Genomic DNA, 16725 nt, shown 5'->3' on the forward strand with positions numbered 1-16725 from the left:
TCTGCCTCTGGGTAGCTGTAACTAGCAGGTAACTCGCACACAGAGCTCTCTCAAATGGCTTATGAACTTAAAATAGAGCAGCAGCAGCAGGATTTAAGGCTACATTCCAACATTCCAATCATGGATCCTATTCATTCCCTAAGGGAAGATGGAAAGATAAAGAACCACTCTTTAGGGTTGGTCAAAGACTGAAGGAGGAGGCAGAGGTGCAAATGACGGACAAACGCTTCACAGTGGTGGCTGCTGACCATTACCGGTTTTGTGAGCCAGCTGGAGCCCTTTCATGAGCATGTTGAAGCCTTTTCCAGGCAATTGCTCTAAGGGACTTCAAGACATCATATAGCCTCTTCCCTGGCCTCCAGATGGGACCGACTGTGCTAGTATCACTCCTAAGAGATAGCAGCCTAACCTGTTCTCTTAAAAAATGATGGAGGCTCTGCTGCCTCCCTAGGCAATCTGTGCCCCATGTTTCACTGTTACATAACTTAACGCTCCTTTCCTGCAATTTAAGTCCATTAGTTCTTGAGGCTGGAGAACAGTTTGTCCCTTCCTCTTTGCTGCTGTATCTATGTGTTTGAAAAAAGTTATCATATCTCCCTTCAGTCTCCTCCAGACTAAGCAATCTCAGCTTCCCAGTTCATCACGCAGAAGCCAGGCTGCTGCTGGCTGGTGATAGCTTTCAGTAACTGCTGACTGAGCTGGATTTGCACCAGCAGCCTGTAGGTGAAAGCCTTCAGCAGCCTTAGCTCTCTAAGCCAGGCTGTCCTTTCAAAGATGTGAAACTTTCTTCTGTAATCCATTACAGTGTATCAGCAAATATACATTACAGTACAGTAAATTTCTGGAATTTTCTCCATCACATTAGGATGTCACAACAAGAAGAAAGGAAAAGGCACCTTATTTTGTGAAAGCATACTGAAGGGCTGAACTTAAAACAGGCTTCTAAAGAGGTCTTGAAGACTAGAGAGGGAAAACGCAATATATTGTGTTAACACCTTCCCCACTTCATCCCCTCTGCCAAACAAATGAAACGAAATGCATGAACCATGTCTTCGTTTGCAAATGAAACTTGGTATTTGTATTTGCTACAATGTCTCAGAGTGTTTTTCATTTCAGACTTTGCATGGTAGTAAACACTGCAATGCTTTACATTCATTAAGCTCGGGCCCATTTACTCTGTGCAGGCAAAGCAAGTGCATATATCTCAGACCCATAAAACATCAGTTCAGAATTACACAGGAAATAAATGAGCCTAAGCCAGAAGTCCAATTTCCAGAGTCCAGCTTGCTAAAGCTAAACAAGCACCTTAGATAAATATGGCTTATTTTAAATGAAACGTTAGTGTAATTTGATAACTGTCAATAATTCCCTCATTACGCCTAAATGAGCTTGTCATCCAAGGAGATTGCTGCATGGCTGATCTTAATTTGCTAATAAAAACTGCAAAGAAAAATTTCAGCTAAGCTGGAACTATTTGATTCATAAAAGTGCAATAGTGCACTTTTTAAAGCATTCTTTCCCAGTCCTGGCTCCTGACTGGCTGAAGCCCAAAGCCAGTTTGCTCTGCAGCCTGTAAAAAGGCAGCTTTGCTATGTAAGAACAATGAGCAATTGCCTCTCTAAATCACTATTATTCCTTAGCCCATTATATTTAATTTATTTTTAATCATGTTGTATAATAGAAATAAAATCATTGGATTAAGCATATATCTAGCAGCAGGAGCCCATTATCCTTTGACAATGTTCTGTTTCATTGACATTATATCTTCATTGTAGACAGTTTCCTTGCCATCATTAGTCCTAAAATGACTATTGGATTTCAAGGGTTTCTCCCTAATCCATAATAAGATTTACTTGCTAACAGCATAAAACAAAACAAAGATATGCTTCTATTGTTTTACTGCTGTGGTATTCTTATTTTAAGCTATTCAGAAAATTCAAGAATAAATCCATATATTATAAGGATTTAAAGTTTTCCTGCATATTTCTGATTCAAGGGAAAGCCTCAGTAACTTTGTAAGCTTTGTATCTTTGTTACTTGTGGCTTTATTTTATTTAAGCAAGCAACAATAATTTGTCATTTCTTAAACTAAGATATACTACTCCTTGCACGACATTTTTTTTCAGACCAGTTAAAGCAAATCGCAGTACAGTCTATTTTCTCCAGAAGGGCTATGAAAGGTTCACCAGATTCCATAGGAAGAAACAGGGAGAAACTTCCACGCCAAGGTTGCCAGCAATTCCTCTGTGAAAAGTGCTAGCTAATGGAGTCAGCACTAATGCCGGGAAGTTAAAAACTCCTCTGGCATACTGATCCCCATGGGATAATTTAACAGCTCTTCATTTGTACCAACAGCAGTCACAGTTAAATCTAAAACCAGATTTTTCCACACCCTATTAACAGCAGCATTAGAATGCAGCAGGGACTACAGGGAGGAAAGAGCGTTTTCTGTTATGTCATACTTATCTTTGAGGAGGTGGCAGATTTCCCTGTGAAAATTATCCTTATAGATTGCCTCTTATTTAAAGATATGCTGGTACTATCAAGTAATGATCTTTTAAGGCTGAAATTGCTAGCAACTCTTCAGAGTAGCTGCATGACTCTTTCAGCTGGGAGAGCAGCTTTAATAGATACCTATTTTCCATATAGGTAGACAAGTTATGACACTTTCACCCACACTGACATGATCTGCATAAGCCATATGGCTTCCATTAAGGGTCCATACAATATAGTCAACTCTTCATTATCTTGGCTAATAGGAGAATCGAATAACCCAGAAAAAGGAAAGACATGCATAATTACTGCTTCCCAATAAAGGCCAGCTCAAACATTTCTGCACTGTGCTCCCCAGACAGGGCTTGTACTTCTGTAAGACCTTGCTAACTTAGAGTTTATTAACTCAGGCATTGCCTACATCCATCTGGAACAAGCTAGGCAGCTTGGGTGTCTCTATGATTTAATCACTCCACAAGTAATTTACTAACTGATAACCACTTGTCTATAATTAAATACCAACTTCCCTATTCACCCTTTTATATGTGCTGATACTGATACAGTGCAGACCCAGTCATGCATGGCCACGTCAAGGTTGAATGTGGCATAATGAGGAAAGGCAAATTATGCATGAAATGCAAGAGGAGTGAGTATGTTCAAAAGACAAGGGAATGCGGAAGGCACACATTGCTGTAGAAGGGCTTTATATTCGTATCTAACAATCCGGAATTAACACAAGTACTTCCTTTCTTATTTCCAGATAGCCCTCGCAGAGGAAGTATGCTCAGGACTGTTGCAGGTAACACACACAGGAACTAGAAACCACCTTTCCTCATGAATTGTCAGAGGTGGGGTTTTTTTTATTGTGTTACAATTACTCAGCCACATTGAACATTTGTCAGTTGGGAGTTCTCATGATCTGTAGTCTCCACAGACCTTTTAGTACTGATACATAGCCTTCCTGACCTCAGCATTGGTATATAAATTGTATTGTTGTCACAAGAGACACTCAGTTCTGTTACAGATATACGGGCAAAACATTGTCTTCACCACTATAGAAAGAAATACAGATTCTCTTACAAAGAAAATGAAAATGTTGCAACTAATTTTTTTCCGGATTCTTATGGGAGGAAAGGGATTATAAAGAAATAAACTCAGACTTAATGAAATCAGCAACACCATTTCTTATACATCAAAGTGAATCATCTTATGGAAACAAAACCATTGCCAGGCAAATTTTTAATGGTGTACTTGTACATGACATTGTGTTGAGGAATTGATGATTATATTCTGCCACATTCCATGTTGCATTTACAATTAGCATTGCCTTGGTTTGTCTGCACATTACAATTAGACAGAGCTACACAATGATGCAAGCCACAGCCCAAGCTGTAAAGGGAAAATTGATGGGTTTGAGAAGTTAGCCGTATCATGTGATGTTACCAGACTGGCTACAGGAAAAGCAACTGACAGCAAATCACAGTGCCACACACATCAAATCCCTAAATATCTGTTCATTTTGCTTAAAGCATCACAAACAGTGTTTAGATCACTGCGGAGGTCCTGGACAACATTTTCTATACTCCTGGTATCCTTCAGAATCTCAATGCTTTGTGTATATGGATTGAAATACACAGAGAAGGGACGATTGATGGATTTGGCAAAGTCCCTGAAAGAAAAAAGAAAATTAACACTTTTTTTTTTCCAGCCACTAAAGAAGAGAAAATTAGATTTTTGAGTCAAGGGAAATAATTTACCTCATCTTTTCTTTGGCTTCTTCAAAACTTTCTGAAACAAAGTAGGCTTCCTGGAAAGTAGTGATAAGGCATTCTTGCAAACAGGTTGTCTTTGGATCAAATGTTTTAACCTTGGCCTTGTCAGAGAGAGCATGCTGCAAAACACATTAGAGGATCTGTTAAAATGTATTTTGATACTGCTGTGTATCTATACAACTGTTCATATATACAGTTTTTATATCACTGTGCTGTATGTTTCCCATTAGTTGGTAGCCTCTCTTGGTTTATATTCAGTGCTTTTTCAGTTTGAATAGAATAAATAAATAGTTACTTTAAAAAGCTTTTTATGAGAGTAATTTTTTTCCCAAAAATAATTATTAAAATAACAGAGAGGATTAGAAATGTACCTGCCAAGTAGGCACACAAACCTAAATCCTCAGCTGGAAACAGGAAAGTCATCCTGGAAAATTATCTATACAACTACAAATATGTATGTCCCCAAAATGTCACTTAACTGGCAGAACTGATCATCTTGGTGGGTGAATTGAGGCTGACCAAACCATTCCAATAATATGTGCTTTACATTTTTAGGCCAAAATCATAAACTATTGTCCTGACAGAGAGTTTAAGAGTGAAACTATGTACCTGAAAACCCATTAAACAACACTAATTTATTGCATACTGATGAAACGCATTACCCTTCTGCCATGTACAACTGAGCAATAATGCTTCATATAGCACTGCAAGATAAAAATAACTAAATAGCAGGCAGAGATAAGTACAGAGCAGAGACTAGGCAGATGAGGCATCAAATGCTTTTACCCAGAGAAGAGATTCTGATTACCCTTTCTCTTTATATGACTGCCACAAGCCACTAGAAAGGACACAGAGGTTTCAAAACTGAAAATCAAGTATCAAGACATTTTCCAACACTATCTTTTTCTAGCTCCCCTTTCCACTTGAATACTTGTGTTAGCTTATGGATCTACCTTAACTTTCAGAGCACACATATTTTCATTCTCAGTGCTCTGTACAGAAGTACAAAGTAGGGAAGGAGAGCATTTTTAGGCAACTTTCAACCTTCTTCAGACCCCTAATATCTATCCATAGTGAAGATAGTGCATGAAAAGCATAGAGAAATGATGGGGAGGAAGCAGATCCCTGAGCTCCAAAGGTGCCTCTTACTTCTTTACTTTCTTTCTGCATGGACATTCTTTACAGCGGAGTAAGGTATTAACCTTAAGGTATCCACCACACCTTTTATCCAAGCTCTTGCTTATGCACATTCCTAAATCCCTGTGAAAGGCTCTGAAAATATCACACTAGCTCTCAACCTGCAGTCTCCAAATAACAGGACACAAAACTGGAACAAGAACCTCTTCCTGCCACCTCCTCTCTCTCCAAAAATAAATACATGAAAAATTAATGCATGGAATCTTAAAATGTCAGGGAATTAACATTCTTTAGTAAATGTATATTTTCCTTCTACAAGGTTTGCTGTTTCTAGCCAGCCACCAGTTAAACAGCTTTGAAAACAAAAATCAAAAAGGGTCTGTCCTAACCAGCATTATCTTCTAAATGGATTGCAGGAACCGGCTCACCTCGCCTGGCCCCTTTCTGTATCCCTGTTGTCCCTTTCTCCTTGCTGAGCCGTGACATGGTTGACTGCCAGTAAATTTAAGTGTTTACCTCCTTCTATCATAAGGAATTTGTTTTTCTTGACTGGAATTATAATAGGCTTCCTGGGAAGTTAACTATAGATAAAGACATCTCCTCTTAAGATACCTTAGCACTTTCAGGTTAGACTTGATGCCTCAAATGTCTAAAGCACAACGTTTTAAAAGTCTGGGTGGTCTTAGTGAAGCCCTGTGCAGGGAATCAAGAGAGTGATATGGGTCATGTTTTCTTAGGAACTGAATCAGTGGGTGACCACTTCTGGTTCATGGATTCTTTCCCGTATTGTGTCAGCTTCAACAGAAAGCATGATGGTGGTGTCCTCTCCTCTTCTCCTCCATTCACTAACGGCCTCTGCTGGGCCAGGCCCACTCCTTGGGATTGAAGTCATCAGAGGCAAGAACAGATTCAGACTGTGGCTCCTACACCACGAACAACTACTCTAATCCCTGAACCCTGTTTTTATAAAAGGGAAGAGTTTAAAGAGAAGCAAAAGCTAATTCTTTATCACAGTTGATATCCTCTGAGAAAGCCTTTCTTGTTAATTCTCCTCAGACTATCTCTGTGCAATGACTCCTGCTTTCTGGATCCCAGTTTAGTTTTTGCAGGAGCAGAGCTGCTGCTTCACACAGCGACTCTGTAGAGACTGGGATCACGCAACCTGGAAACAGAAGGTAAAGAATTCAGGCATGCCCGCAAAGTAAGATGACAACTGACCAGTTATTCTTAGGACTGCAGTTTTGGGAAGGAAGTGCCTAAGTTCTGATGAATTCCCACCCAAGATACCTACCTCCCTTCTACGGTATGATCTTCCGGCTCTTGGATCAAGTAGGCATTGTCATGGCTACCAAAGCCATGGAAAACATCTTTGCAAATCTGGATGGTGTTTTCAAATTCTGCAGCCTGGCATCTGTAACATCTATGATCGAGTTGATATGCTGACACCAGCAATGCCAGAGTTCAGCAAGTGATTTGAGTCCGCAGGCAAACCTTCAGACCATCAACCACCTATTGTAAACTAGCATGGTCAGGACACTGACTCAAAGCCAAACTAGTTTTTTTCAGAAACCTTACAGTGCTCTAAAATGGTCCTTGGCACTCTCAGCATTATGAAGTACAGAATCTCAAAAAATACTTCACCTGGTGAGTCTAAAAGCTTTCAAGTTCAGGCCTGTATTTTTTTTTTTTTTTTTTTTTTGCATGCTACTCACTTATTTTTTGCTTGGACATTCAGTTCTTCAGTGAACTCAAACAAGTAAGTATCCAGTATGGATTTCTCCATCTGAAACTTCTTGAAGAGCCACCTCCAATGAGATGTCAAGGCTAACAATCACATGGAAAATAGCTTTTGGTCAAATAGAGCATCAGACCATCTTGTGGATTTGTAATAACTGTCTCTAATGCCCCATTCATACAAACTGTACTGCTTATGCTAATGCAGCTATTGGTGATTCTCCTTCAGTTCAAGCAACAAGAGTTTGGAGTGCAACTTCCAAATGAATCATCACCAATTCCCAGGAAAAGCAGCAGTATCAGATAACTGGACAGCTTAAAAATTAGACAACTACCATACTGGAAATAAGCATAACACTAAAGAAATGCCAACACTCCCTGCTCAGTCAAAGGTTAGGAGATTGAGGTACCAAGCCGCAGGTCAGGTCTCTAGGACCCAGGATATCTGACGTGTCTGTACAGCGATGGAAGATATAGCACAGGATCTAAAGAAGAGTTACACATTTCTGGATTGTCAGCTGGAGGGTTGGTCAGATATACTGGAGCATCTCAGATGGCACCAGGCATTTACACTGAGCAACCGTGAATCATTTCCTAAGTGACCACTATCACTGACACATGAAAAAAAGGCTTTGGTCTTGTAATTTCTCCTTTGAGTATAAAAAATGGAGTGTAATAATACAATTTGGAGCTTCTCAGTTTCACAGAAAAAGAAAAAAAAGAAAAGAAAAATCTTCAGCTATCAAGGGGAAAACTTGAGATGAGTTATAAATACTGCACTGTCTGAAGAGTGCAGGAGGGCAGAATAAGAACACAGGTGAGAAGCTGTGTCTGTGCCAGTACTGATTTTATTAACTTGCTATTCTGGTGGGGAATACAGAATCGTGGAAAACCTGCTCTAGATGTTTTTCTAGTTATCTAAAACATAGGTTGCAAACCTGATTGTGCCCTAATTTTACCAGAATTTTTTTTATTTTGTCAATTTTTTTTCATCAACAATTTAATATATTGTTTAGACAAATAAGGAAAAGACTCTCTTTTTAAAAAGAGCACTAAAATTAGCATCTAGGATCCAGGAGCTGTTTTATCCATTGTCTTCATCCTCTTCAGAAAACTGGGCCAAAACTTGTGTTTGAATCTTATTGGTTATAAAGGCTAAGGCTGGCTCTTCTTAACACAAATTATCGTTAAAACAAAATATGACTAGTTATTGTATTTGACTTTAAAAATGTAGACAGAAAGATTTGAAGTCTACCTCTCTGTTAAATATAGAAGCATATAACAGGGATATATGACTTGATCTACAGCCAAGTCAAGCTGATAGGAGACTCCTTTAATGAAAGAGTTCAAGAGAGCATCATACAAAGTAAATGGATTAAAGTTTCTGAAGACATTTGGACTGCCTTTTAGAAATAGTTTTAATAATTGAAATGTACATTATTTCTGCCTTATGTCTAAGCCCCAAATATATACTGTATAATAGCGTTAGCTAGAGTTAACCTGACTGTATTAGGCAGAACATTTTCTAACTACTTACTGTATTATTCATTTCCCCCCAGGCTTCATTTTTAATCTTCTCTTCCTCCTTATTTTGTTGTGCTTTAAATATTTTTTTCACTTGATGGTTCCATAGTATGCACATCAGGAGTTGCATTTTTCAGTACCTGAAATTTGAAGTCTAAATAATGAGTGGGGAAAAAGACTTGAAGGGAATCCTATATTCCTAAGTTCGTGCCCACATTTCTCTAGCTTTTATAGTTTTGTTGCTAAAGCTATTGACCAGATTTGCAAAATGGAGCAGCGTGATACAGAAACAGGGATGACTGAACAAGCCATTCGTTAATCTGAAGGGCCCAAATACTGCTGGCCACTTCAACCCTGCAAACAGGACGACTCATTTATTTCTAGAAATTTCTAGAAATTATAAATAAAATCAGCCACTGTTTTATTTCCTGTGAATAGTGTTGCATTGAAAAGAGAGCTGATAGGGAGGGCAGTTAGAGAAAGGCTTCTCTTCTTGCTAACAAAAGCATATTAATATCAAACGCCTGTAAAGTCAAGGTAGCAAAATTCAGAACTGAAACAAGATCTACCTTCCTAGTGACAAGAATAAATAAGTATTTGAACTTCTTCAGAGAAGGGATTATGGGTCCACAATCAGCATTGTCTTAAGAATGGCAGTAGTTATTCCTGAGAAGACTTCTTCACTCTGACTCCTATGAGAAGTATGGGTGTTGCACACATGAGGGTCAGACTTCACAGCCATGCAATCCGAGTCTCCAACCCCATTCACCACAGAAACAGCCAGTATTTCTGTCATCATTTTCAGAGCAATTGCTGCCATTCATTAGGATTTCAGTTACAATCATGGTATTGATATCATCAGGATCTCAACTACGGTCTATTACATTAGCATTAACTGTCAGGCACCTTCAGGTCAAGGAAGCAATTTTCCCTCACGATAGGTGCTAGGAGATAAGGGTGGAGGAAAGGGAGGTTGCTTTCCCAGGAAACATCAGAGACTGGCAATGGCTTGATGCAAGGCTGTGCACCGATGTCATGAGTGAGTGCCCAGACATTCTCCTTCCTAAGCACCTGCCTGATATATCTTGTTGACAAGAAACACACTCTATGACAGGTTTCTGGTCTAGAAACAGCTTCTCCTGTGGTCAGATTAGCAGAAAACTTCGTAGGTTTTTTTCATGTTTTCTCTTCTTTTCTACCCTGGAGCGCAGTCCTGCAGACTTTCCAGACATTTTTCACCTTATCAGTTCCTTCATGGAGGCTATGGCTATTTGTGGCATGGTGCTGTGCTGTTCTGTGCCTGCAGCACACAAGTGCTTAGTCTCTCAATAACTGAAATGTCTAACTTAAGTCCCTATGCTCTATATATGTAAGATCTGGTGAAATTTAATAGCTTATGATACACAAGAGGTCAAACCAGATGATCTAATAGTCCCCTCTGGCTTCACATCTATGAAATATATATGTAGTGTAATAGAAAAGTATATAATAATATTGACTTATGGCAAAATTATTATGATATATGGCCATACCTTTGAAGCAGATCAATATAGTCCATTAAAGTGCCCATTATTTAATTTTTACTGTCGCTTCTCAAAGGGATTATTCTTTGCATTTATACTTTGAGATCATTGCCGAGTGAAGAACACAGATTTGGGGTCATAAATGTGTGGTAACAAACTATGCACGCTTGACAAGAATAATGTGTTTGTTTATGACATTGATGGTAGAAGATTTATTATGCTCTTGACTATTCATTTCCTTGTTTTTATGCCCTTAGATTTTGTAAATGATGTGATAGGTATTTTCAGGGTCATCACCTAATGACTGTACTGTTCATTTATATAAAACGCCTGATTCTCTGCAGAATCCTGCACAGAGTTTGGGGCCCAGCACTGAATGGTGTTGGGCCACAGGAGAATAAGTGGGACGTGTTCATCTCTCTGCATTTAACCATCTTTGCACTGTGGGTATAAAACATTGCCAGGCTGATACAGAATGCTTCTGTGGCTGAAGTATGCACTGAACTTAGAACAACTGCAATGCAAAGAAAAAATACTGGAGAAGGTAATTTTCTTCAACCTTTTTTTCTACTAATGAAAGAATAGCAATTTGACTAATGAGTTTCACCATGAATATTCTTGGTTACAAGTGAAACAAACAGAAAAACCAGACTGAGATACTTCTATTAAACTGCCAGATAGTTCACTGAAAGCCAGCCCAGGAGGGTGGGAAGATGTCTAAAGACAAACAAACAGCATATATATTGCAAAACAGCTTGTAAATACTATTCTGTATATGCTTTCTAAAACCAAACATTTACCTGAAAAGCCACCAAGAGTTCATTTGGGTCCCAGAAGACAGTACTCTGCCCTCCTCTTCCCCTTCCCTCCCATCTTGCCAACAGAGAGATGTATTATGTCCCAAAACACTACACTTGTAACAAAATAGCTTTTGCTTGTTCCCTATGTTTTCTAGGCATAAAAGAGAGGCAATAAATGATCCACTACAACTACTTGAGCTGGGCGAGATTAAACACTTTCACCTTTATAAGGACAGGGCTCTATGAATTATCATATAGGCATGTACTTCAAGTCTAGCATGAGCTTATATGCATTCTTTAATTTTAAATACCAATAACCTACTGAATAAGGACCTTAATAAATGTTGTTCTTCTAGTATCAATAACGAATCCATTGAAATACATTGGATTACTTACAACAGAATCATGTCTGATTTCAAAACATTTTTTAAAGTGTGTTAAAAGTATATGCTTCTGTTCTAGAGAAAGCTTTCAGAGCCCAAGGCACCCTTACCTGTTAGAACCTACGAGCCTCCTTTTACAGGAAATGCAAATTCAAACAGAAATAAATTTTATATTTTATAGTTGCTTTGGTACTTCAGGCCTTACAAATCCATTTCATGCTTCAAGTGCCAGGTGATATTTCAAACAAAGCTTTTAGATCAATATCACATTATGAAAGTAATGTTTTTATCTTAAGAACTTTACCTGTTATTTGAAAATCAAAAGATTTACATCCAACTATTATTTTGTTAAGATTAAACAAAAGTAGATTCTGCTTTAAGGGCACATACCTTTAATTCACCAATAGAAGACAGAAGTCCTGCCCCATAAGCACGTAGTTGTCCTTCTTGCTTGCAAAGGCCAAATTCAATCGTGAAAAAATAGCACTGTAAAATATACAGATACATATAGTGTAGTTGCAAACAGGCACTTCAGCAATGACGATGGGTACCATATTCACTCGATTGCCTCTCTTCTTCAGAATTTCATGTCTTTAATATAAATTCAGATAAAGTATGTTATTACTGATAAGTACTTTAAATGTCATGTTCTGCAGTAAAGGAGCTTTGCACAAAAATGTGAGATCCGGCTTTTTTCTCTGGGCACCCAGGCAGTTCACAGGAACAGCCAGCTAGGAACAGACAAGCAAGATCACTTAGGTATCAAAGGTGCTGATAGTAATCTGCAGAGATTTTGAAACCTTCTGAAATAAATGAGGTGCCTTAAAATAAAATCCTTCACGGTAGTTGGTCTGCCTGTCTAGGAACCTCTGAAGATCTCTGAGATCAAGTTCAGAGCACTCAGCTTTAAGCTCAAGCTGACGACACTTTGAAGTCTGGCACATTATTTAAGTGCTGTCTTGAGTTAGAATGAATTTACGTACATGTATGTGCTTAAGAGCCTTCTTGAGCCAATGCCTTAGTCTTCACTAGATCTTACTCTGTCATAAATGAAGAACTAACATGCCACTTGGCTTCTTAAATTACAGAAAGAAAAACACAGCCAGTTGAATGAGTTCACTTGACCAATCCATTACAATTGTTCTTTAGTCTCCATTCAATCAGATAACATATCTGAGCTGCAAAACTGATGAGAAGCTGTGAAAGCAAGGTGTTAAATCAGCATAAGAGTACTGTATGTAACTTTGCTGTATCAAGCCAAGAAAGTTAAATGTTAGGAAGACCGTAAGAAGCACATATAGCCCTCTCTCCAGCAAAAGACAACAATCACTTCTGCTATGGTACCGAGTTTTGGTTTGGTTTTGCTATGATAAATCAAGATTACTTTTTAACCTTAGATCAAACAGTTGAGATTAAGCTAGTAACTATTTCTACATAGGAGGGTTTTAGGAAGTTTTCTAACTTACAAAAAAATACCCCTACCTATATACGTGTGTGTGTGTGTGTGCACGTTTATTACATTATCTGACAATTTCAGGTTTTGTTCAAAGGAACATAATTCCACGGAACTTAACAGATTTACATGTATTTGCAGGAAATGTGAATTTAGAATAAGAACTGACCAAGTATTTGGTACTAAATCTTAAGTTATTCTGAATAACTTCAGAATGGATCCTAACACAATGATTTTATTCTTGTCCATTTCCTCCTTAAACCCCCACTCTTCCAGGCTGAGTATCCTACTAAATGCAAAAAAGCAGAAATTAGCAGCACTTTTAAGTTCAACAAATGTTTAGAAATCGAGAAATTATTAATTTCTCTGGCTCTTATAAAATTTCCTATAGAGCTACTGACTCATGCAGCATGGCACTATGTAGAAGGGTGTAATAAAAACCATGAGCCCTGTGTCTGATCCAATCCTGCTAAGTCAGCTGGGAAGAAGGAAAGGTTGCAGTAACTTCAAATGTTTTGAGTCAGATTCCATCACAGCAGTCAAAGGCACAGATATCCACAAGAGGAGGTGAAAGCACAACATTGTCAAACAAAAAAACTGAAGTTCCACCTCTGGCTTTGTTATTGACTCTGATAAGACAAGCTAGCATAAAATTTTTCATTAGATGCAATGAGCTGATGTCATCACTTAGAGGAAGGCCAAGACAGCTGGTTTCCAAAAAGACATCTCAGGACAAACAGCCAGGTACACAAAATGACAAAGGCATCACTGCAGGAGTGCTGAATGAAGCTGAGAGACCTATCACCAAGAAGAGGAGACACTTAGTTTCCCTACCTAAATATTTTGCCAGGAAAACCTTCAGGAGGCTACAGCCCTGGTTCTGTACATGCTGCCACTGTCAGCATGAACCACTCAGCTTTACATTTAAATCCCACCAACATCTTTGAATTTGCCCCCTTCCCCTCAACTCTCTTAAAAGAACCCATCGGGCAGTAATTCTTATGCTCTGAACATGAACACCCTGACATACACAGCAGGACTGGGCTCCTGATAAAGCACAGTGATTGCAGTAATTTGCAATCTTAAAACCAACAGCAGCTAAAAATGGAGGGTCTGGTGTTTGTCTGTTGTAGATCTGTAAGAGCAACCATGACTTTGACCCCATATGTGGGACACCTTTACTGTAGACCTTCCTCAGGCTGAGGAGGACCAAACCAATGTCACGCTTCTCCCAGAGGAATGCCCACTCAGACATCTATAGGGCCAGTGGAGAGAGAAAAGAGAAATGCTCTCCGCTCCCCTGAGGGTGCACAGTCATGGGGAAGGAAGGGGCAGGAGGCAGAGAGCTAATACTGGCACAGGAGAGAGCAATCCCTGCTGCCCAGGGGGAGGGTGTTCACAAGACAGAGAGAACTCGATTTCACTTCCTCCTTGATGGATAGACAGCACACAAAGACGAAGCTTTTTTTTACTCAGGCTCAAAAATTATTATAATTGTTACTATTATAAAAGAGAGTCATATCTATGAGCCAACGCTTGCTGATGACAGCCCGTCTTCAATATTGATAAGACTTGCACTCTCAGTATAACTAACTCAAATAAAATACATACAAAATGACCAGATGATAAAATACATCTGCCTACTACTAACTTGTGGTATTAAGCTGCAGCATTAAGAAAAGCCCTTCAAATGAAAAGCCGATTTTTTGATAAATTCGCCATACGCAACAACTACAATTTAAGAGGGATTCTTAAGAGAGCTCCGCTTAGCCAAGAAAATGAGATAGCTCACCCAATGCTGCCACCTTCAGATCGCCAGGCAGCTACACACGGCTCCCCCCTCCCCCCCACGCACAGACAGACACGCAGGGGCAGCTCGGTGCATCAGGAGGCTCCACAGGCCTTGGCAAGCTCTGCTCTTCAAGTCTGCAAGCATCAAGGTATACTGATAAGGAGGTTAAATACTAACTGCATAGAGACACTTTTCATGGACCAGACGCAGACGCATCAATACCCGCTGTAGGCTTCTCTTTGTATGGCAAACTGCACAGACTGGGATACTGTAGTATATACAGGATAACTGCACTGGAGTGGGAATGACTGAACAAAAAAATCGTTGTTCAGATGAATAATTTTTTTTTAAAGCCTCACCTGAAGGCAAATAGCTGATTATTACATTGTCATTACCTGTAGGCTGGTGAATGCAAGCACAAATAGGGGCAGGCAGGCTCTCACGTTCTGATTTCAGATCTTGGACCGCTCTGGGGCATACTCCCCAGCCTGCAGCCCCAGGCGTGTGGCTCCTCTACAAGCTACAGCAATATCCTGTCATCTCTCTTTACTTCCGGTTCCACCGCATCTTTGGCTTTGCTACAACATATAGGTAGGCTCTTGAAGTCGGAAAGGTGTTTTCTGTGTTGTATAAATTCTGTAGTTCTTGAAGAGCCTTCCACTAAAATGCTGGTCTGTTAGCCAAATCAGCAAAATAAGATGAAGAACTGAAGTGACAAATGAAGGGTTAAAAATAATTTTAAAGCCAAGAGACATCAGTGTAATGGTCAAGACTGTGACAAGAGCACAGGACCGTGTACGATACAATTTTAGTTTATTTCTCTTATTTACCAAAAGTACACAAAATGTACTTTACAGTCATGCTTATGAACTGTCTACGTGGATTCAAAAATTGTTAAACATACCTATGGAAGAAAATGCTATTAAGGGCTATTAGGTACTAATACAGCAGATCTCTTCCTTCAGAGTCCCTAAATCAAAAAGTCATCAGCAACTAAAGCAGTACACCAGGAAAATATCACCACTGTATGGCTTTAGACCTATACTGTCCTCCAGAAATCTGCCATTTGCCAGTGTCAGAGGCAAGATACCGGGGTAGCTGGTGCGTCCAGTATACGTACAATTGTAAGAGTCAGATCACTTGCCATACTATTGACAGGAAAGATACAGAACAGATCAAGCCCTGGCACCTGGTCTCCAGGGTAAACACAATTGTCTATTCTTCATGTTCAGGTACTGTCCTGCATCATAAACTGGACTACCAAAAAGAAAAAGAAAAAATCAGCAACAGCTGTGACAGCTATCAAAAAAAACCCAATTGTTATTCAAGGTTGTTTACAAATTTTCAAAGGCAGGAAAAAAGGTGTGATAAGCTCAACACTCCCCATCTGACTGGTTTCTAAGGCTTTGAAAATCACTCCTCACATCACATCATCTTGCATTTGGATGTCTCCCTCCTGGGATCTGCGCAAAGAGCTAGTGCAGGGTGTTGGGTGCTAATGTCACAAAGTCAGTACTTCAGAATCTGACTTGGCCATAAAGAGGCCTTTCAAGCCATTATACTTCACTTAGCTTTCTTATGGTATAGCTTAGACACTGATATTTGTGTTCACTTGGCAATTTTCAGCATGATGTATAACATGAGATTTTATCTGTTCTCTAGAAGTACCTTGTAAAGATGTTGTCAGGACAAGTCCTGAGAACACCAGCCATGTCAAGAGCCGATTCACTTGCACTCCCTGTTGCAAGGGGGAAGAAGGAGAGACTGAGTAACTGCATGACTGCAGCCCTAGCACATGGACAGGAATATTCACCACTACAGGAATTGCTAATGGGATACGGCTGCAGCCCATTTGTAGTAGCACAAACAATTACTTTATATATATATATATACACAATATATATTATATATATATAAAATTGTGTGTATGTGTGTGTGTGTATATATATATATAGATATATATATATATACAATTGCCATGAAGACCATACAACTACTAATGTGTGTAAATACTTGCCAGACCAGTGCCAAATAAATATCCTTAAGAAGACATCTTTACGTTCTTTCTACTGGATTTAAATTGTTTGAATAGCCCGCTCTTAATTCAGATGCAC

The 16725-nt window shown here is 39.2% G+C and overlaps 1 protein-coding gene across 1 annotated transcript in view; it reads right to left on the reverse strand.

The window, feature by feature from the left end:
* Positions 1-1004: 1004 nt before the first annotated feature.
* Positions 1005-16725, reverse strand: part of TPH2 (tryptophan hydroxylase 2) — a 54502-nt gene continuing 38781 nt past the window's right edge. The window contains exons 9-11 of the mRNA XM_056338969.1: positions 11757-11852; positions 4251-4384; positions 1005-4162 (exon numbers count right to left, since the gene is read on the reverse strand). Coding sequence (XP_056194944.1) covers positions 3988-4162; positions 4251-4384; positions 11757-11852 — 405 coding nt within the window. The 3' untranslated portion in view covers positions 1005-3987. The remainder of the gene's footprint in view (positions 4163-4250; positions 4385-11756; positions 11853-16725) is intronic.

This window comes from Falco biarmicus, chromosome 5, assembly GCF_023638135.1.
Source record: "Falco biarmicus isolate bFalBia1 chromosome 5, bFalBia1.pri, whole genome shotgun sequence".
Taxonomy (NCBI): Eukaryota; Metazoa; Chordata; class Aves; order Falconiformes; family Falconidae; genus Falco; species Falco biarmicus.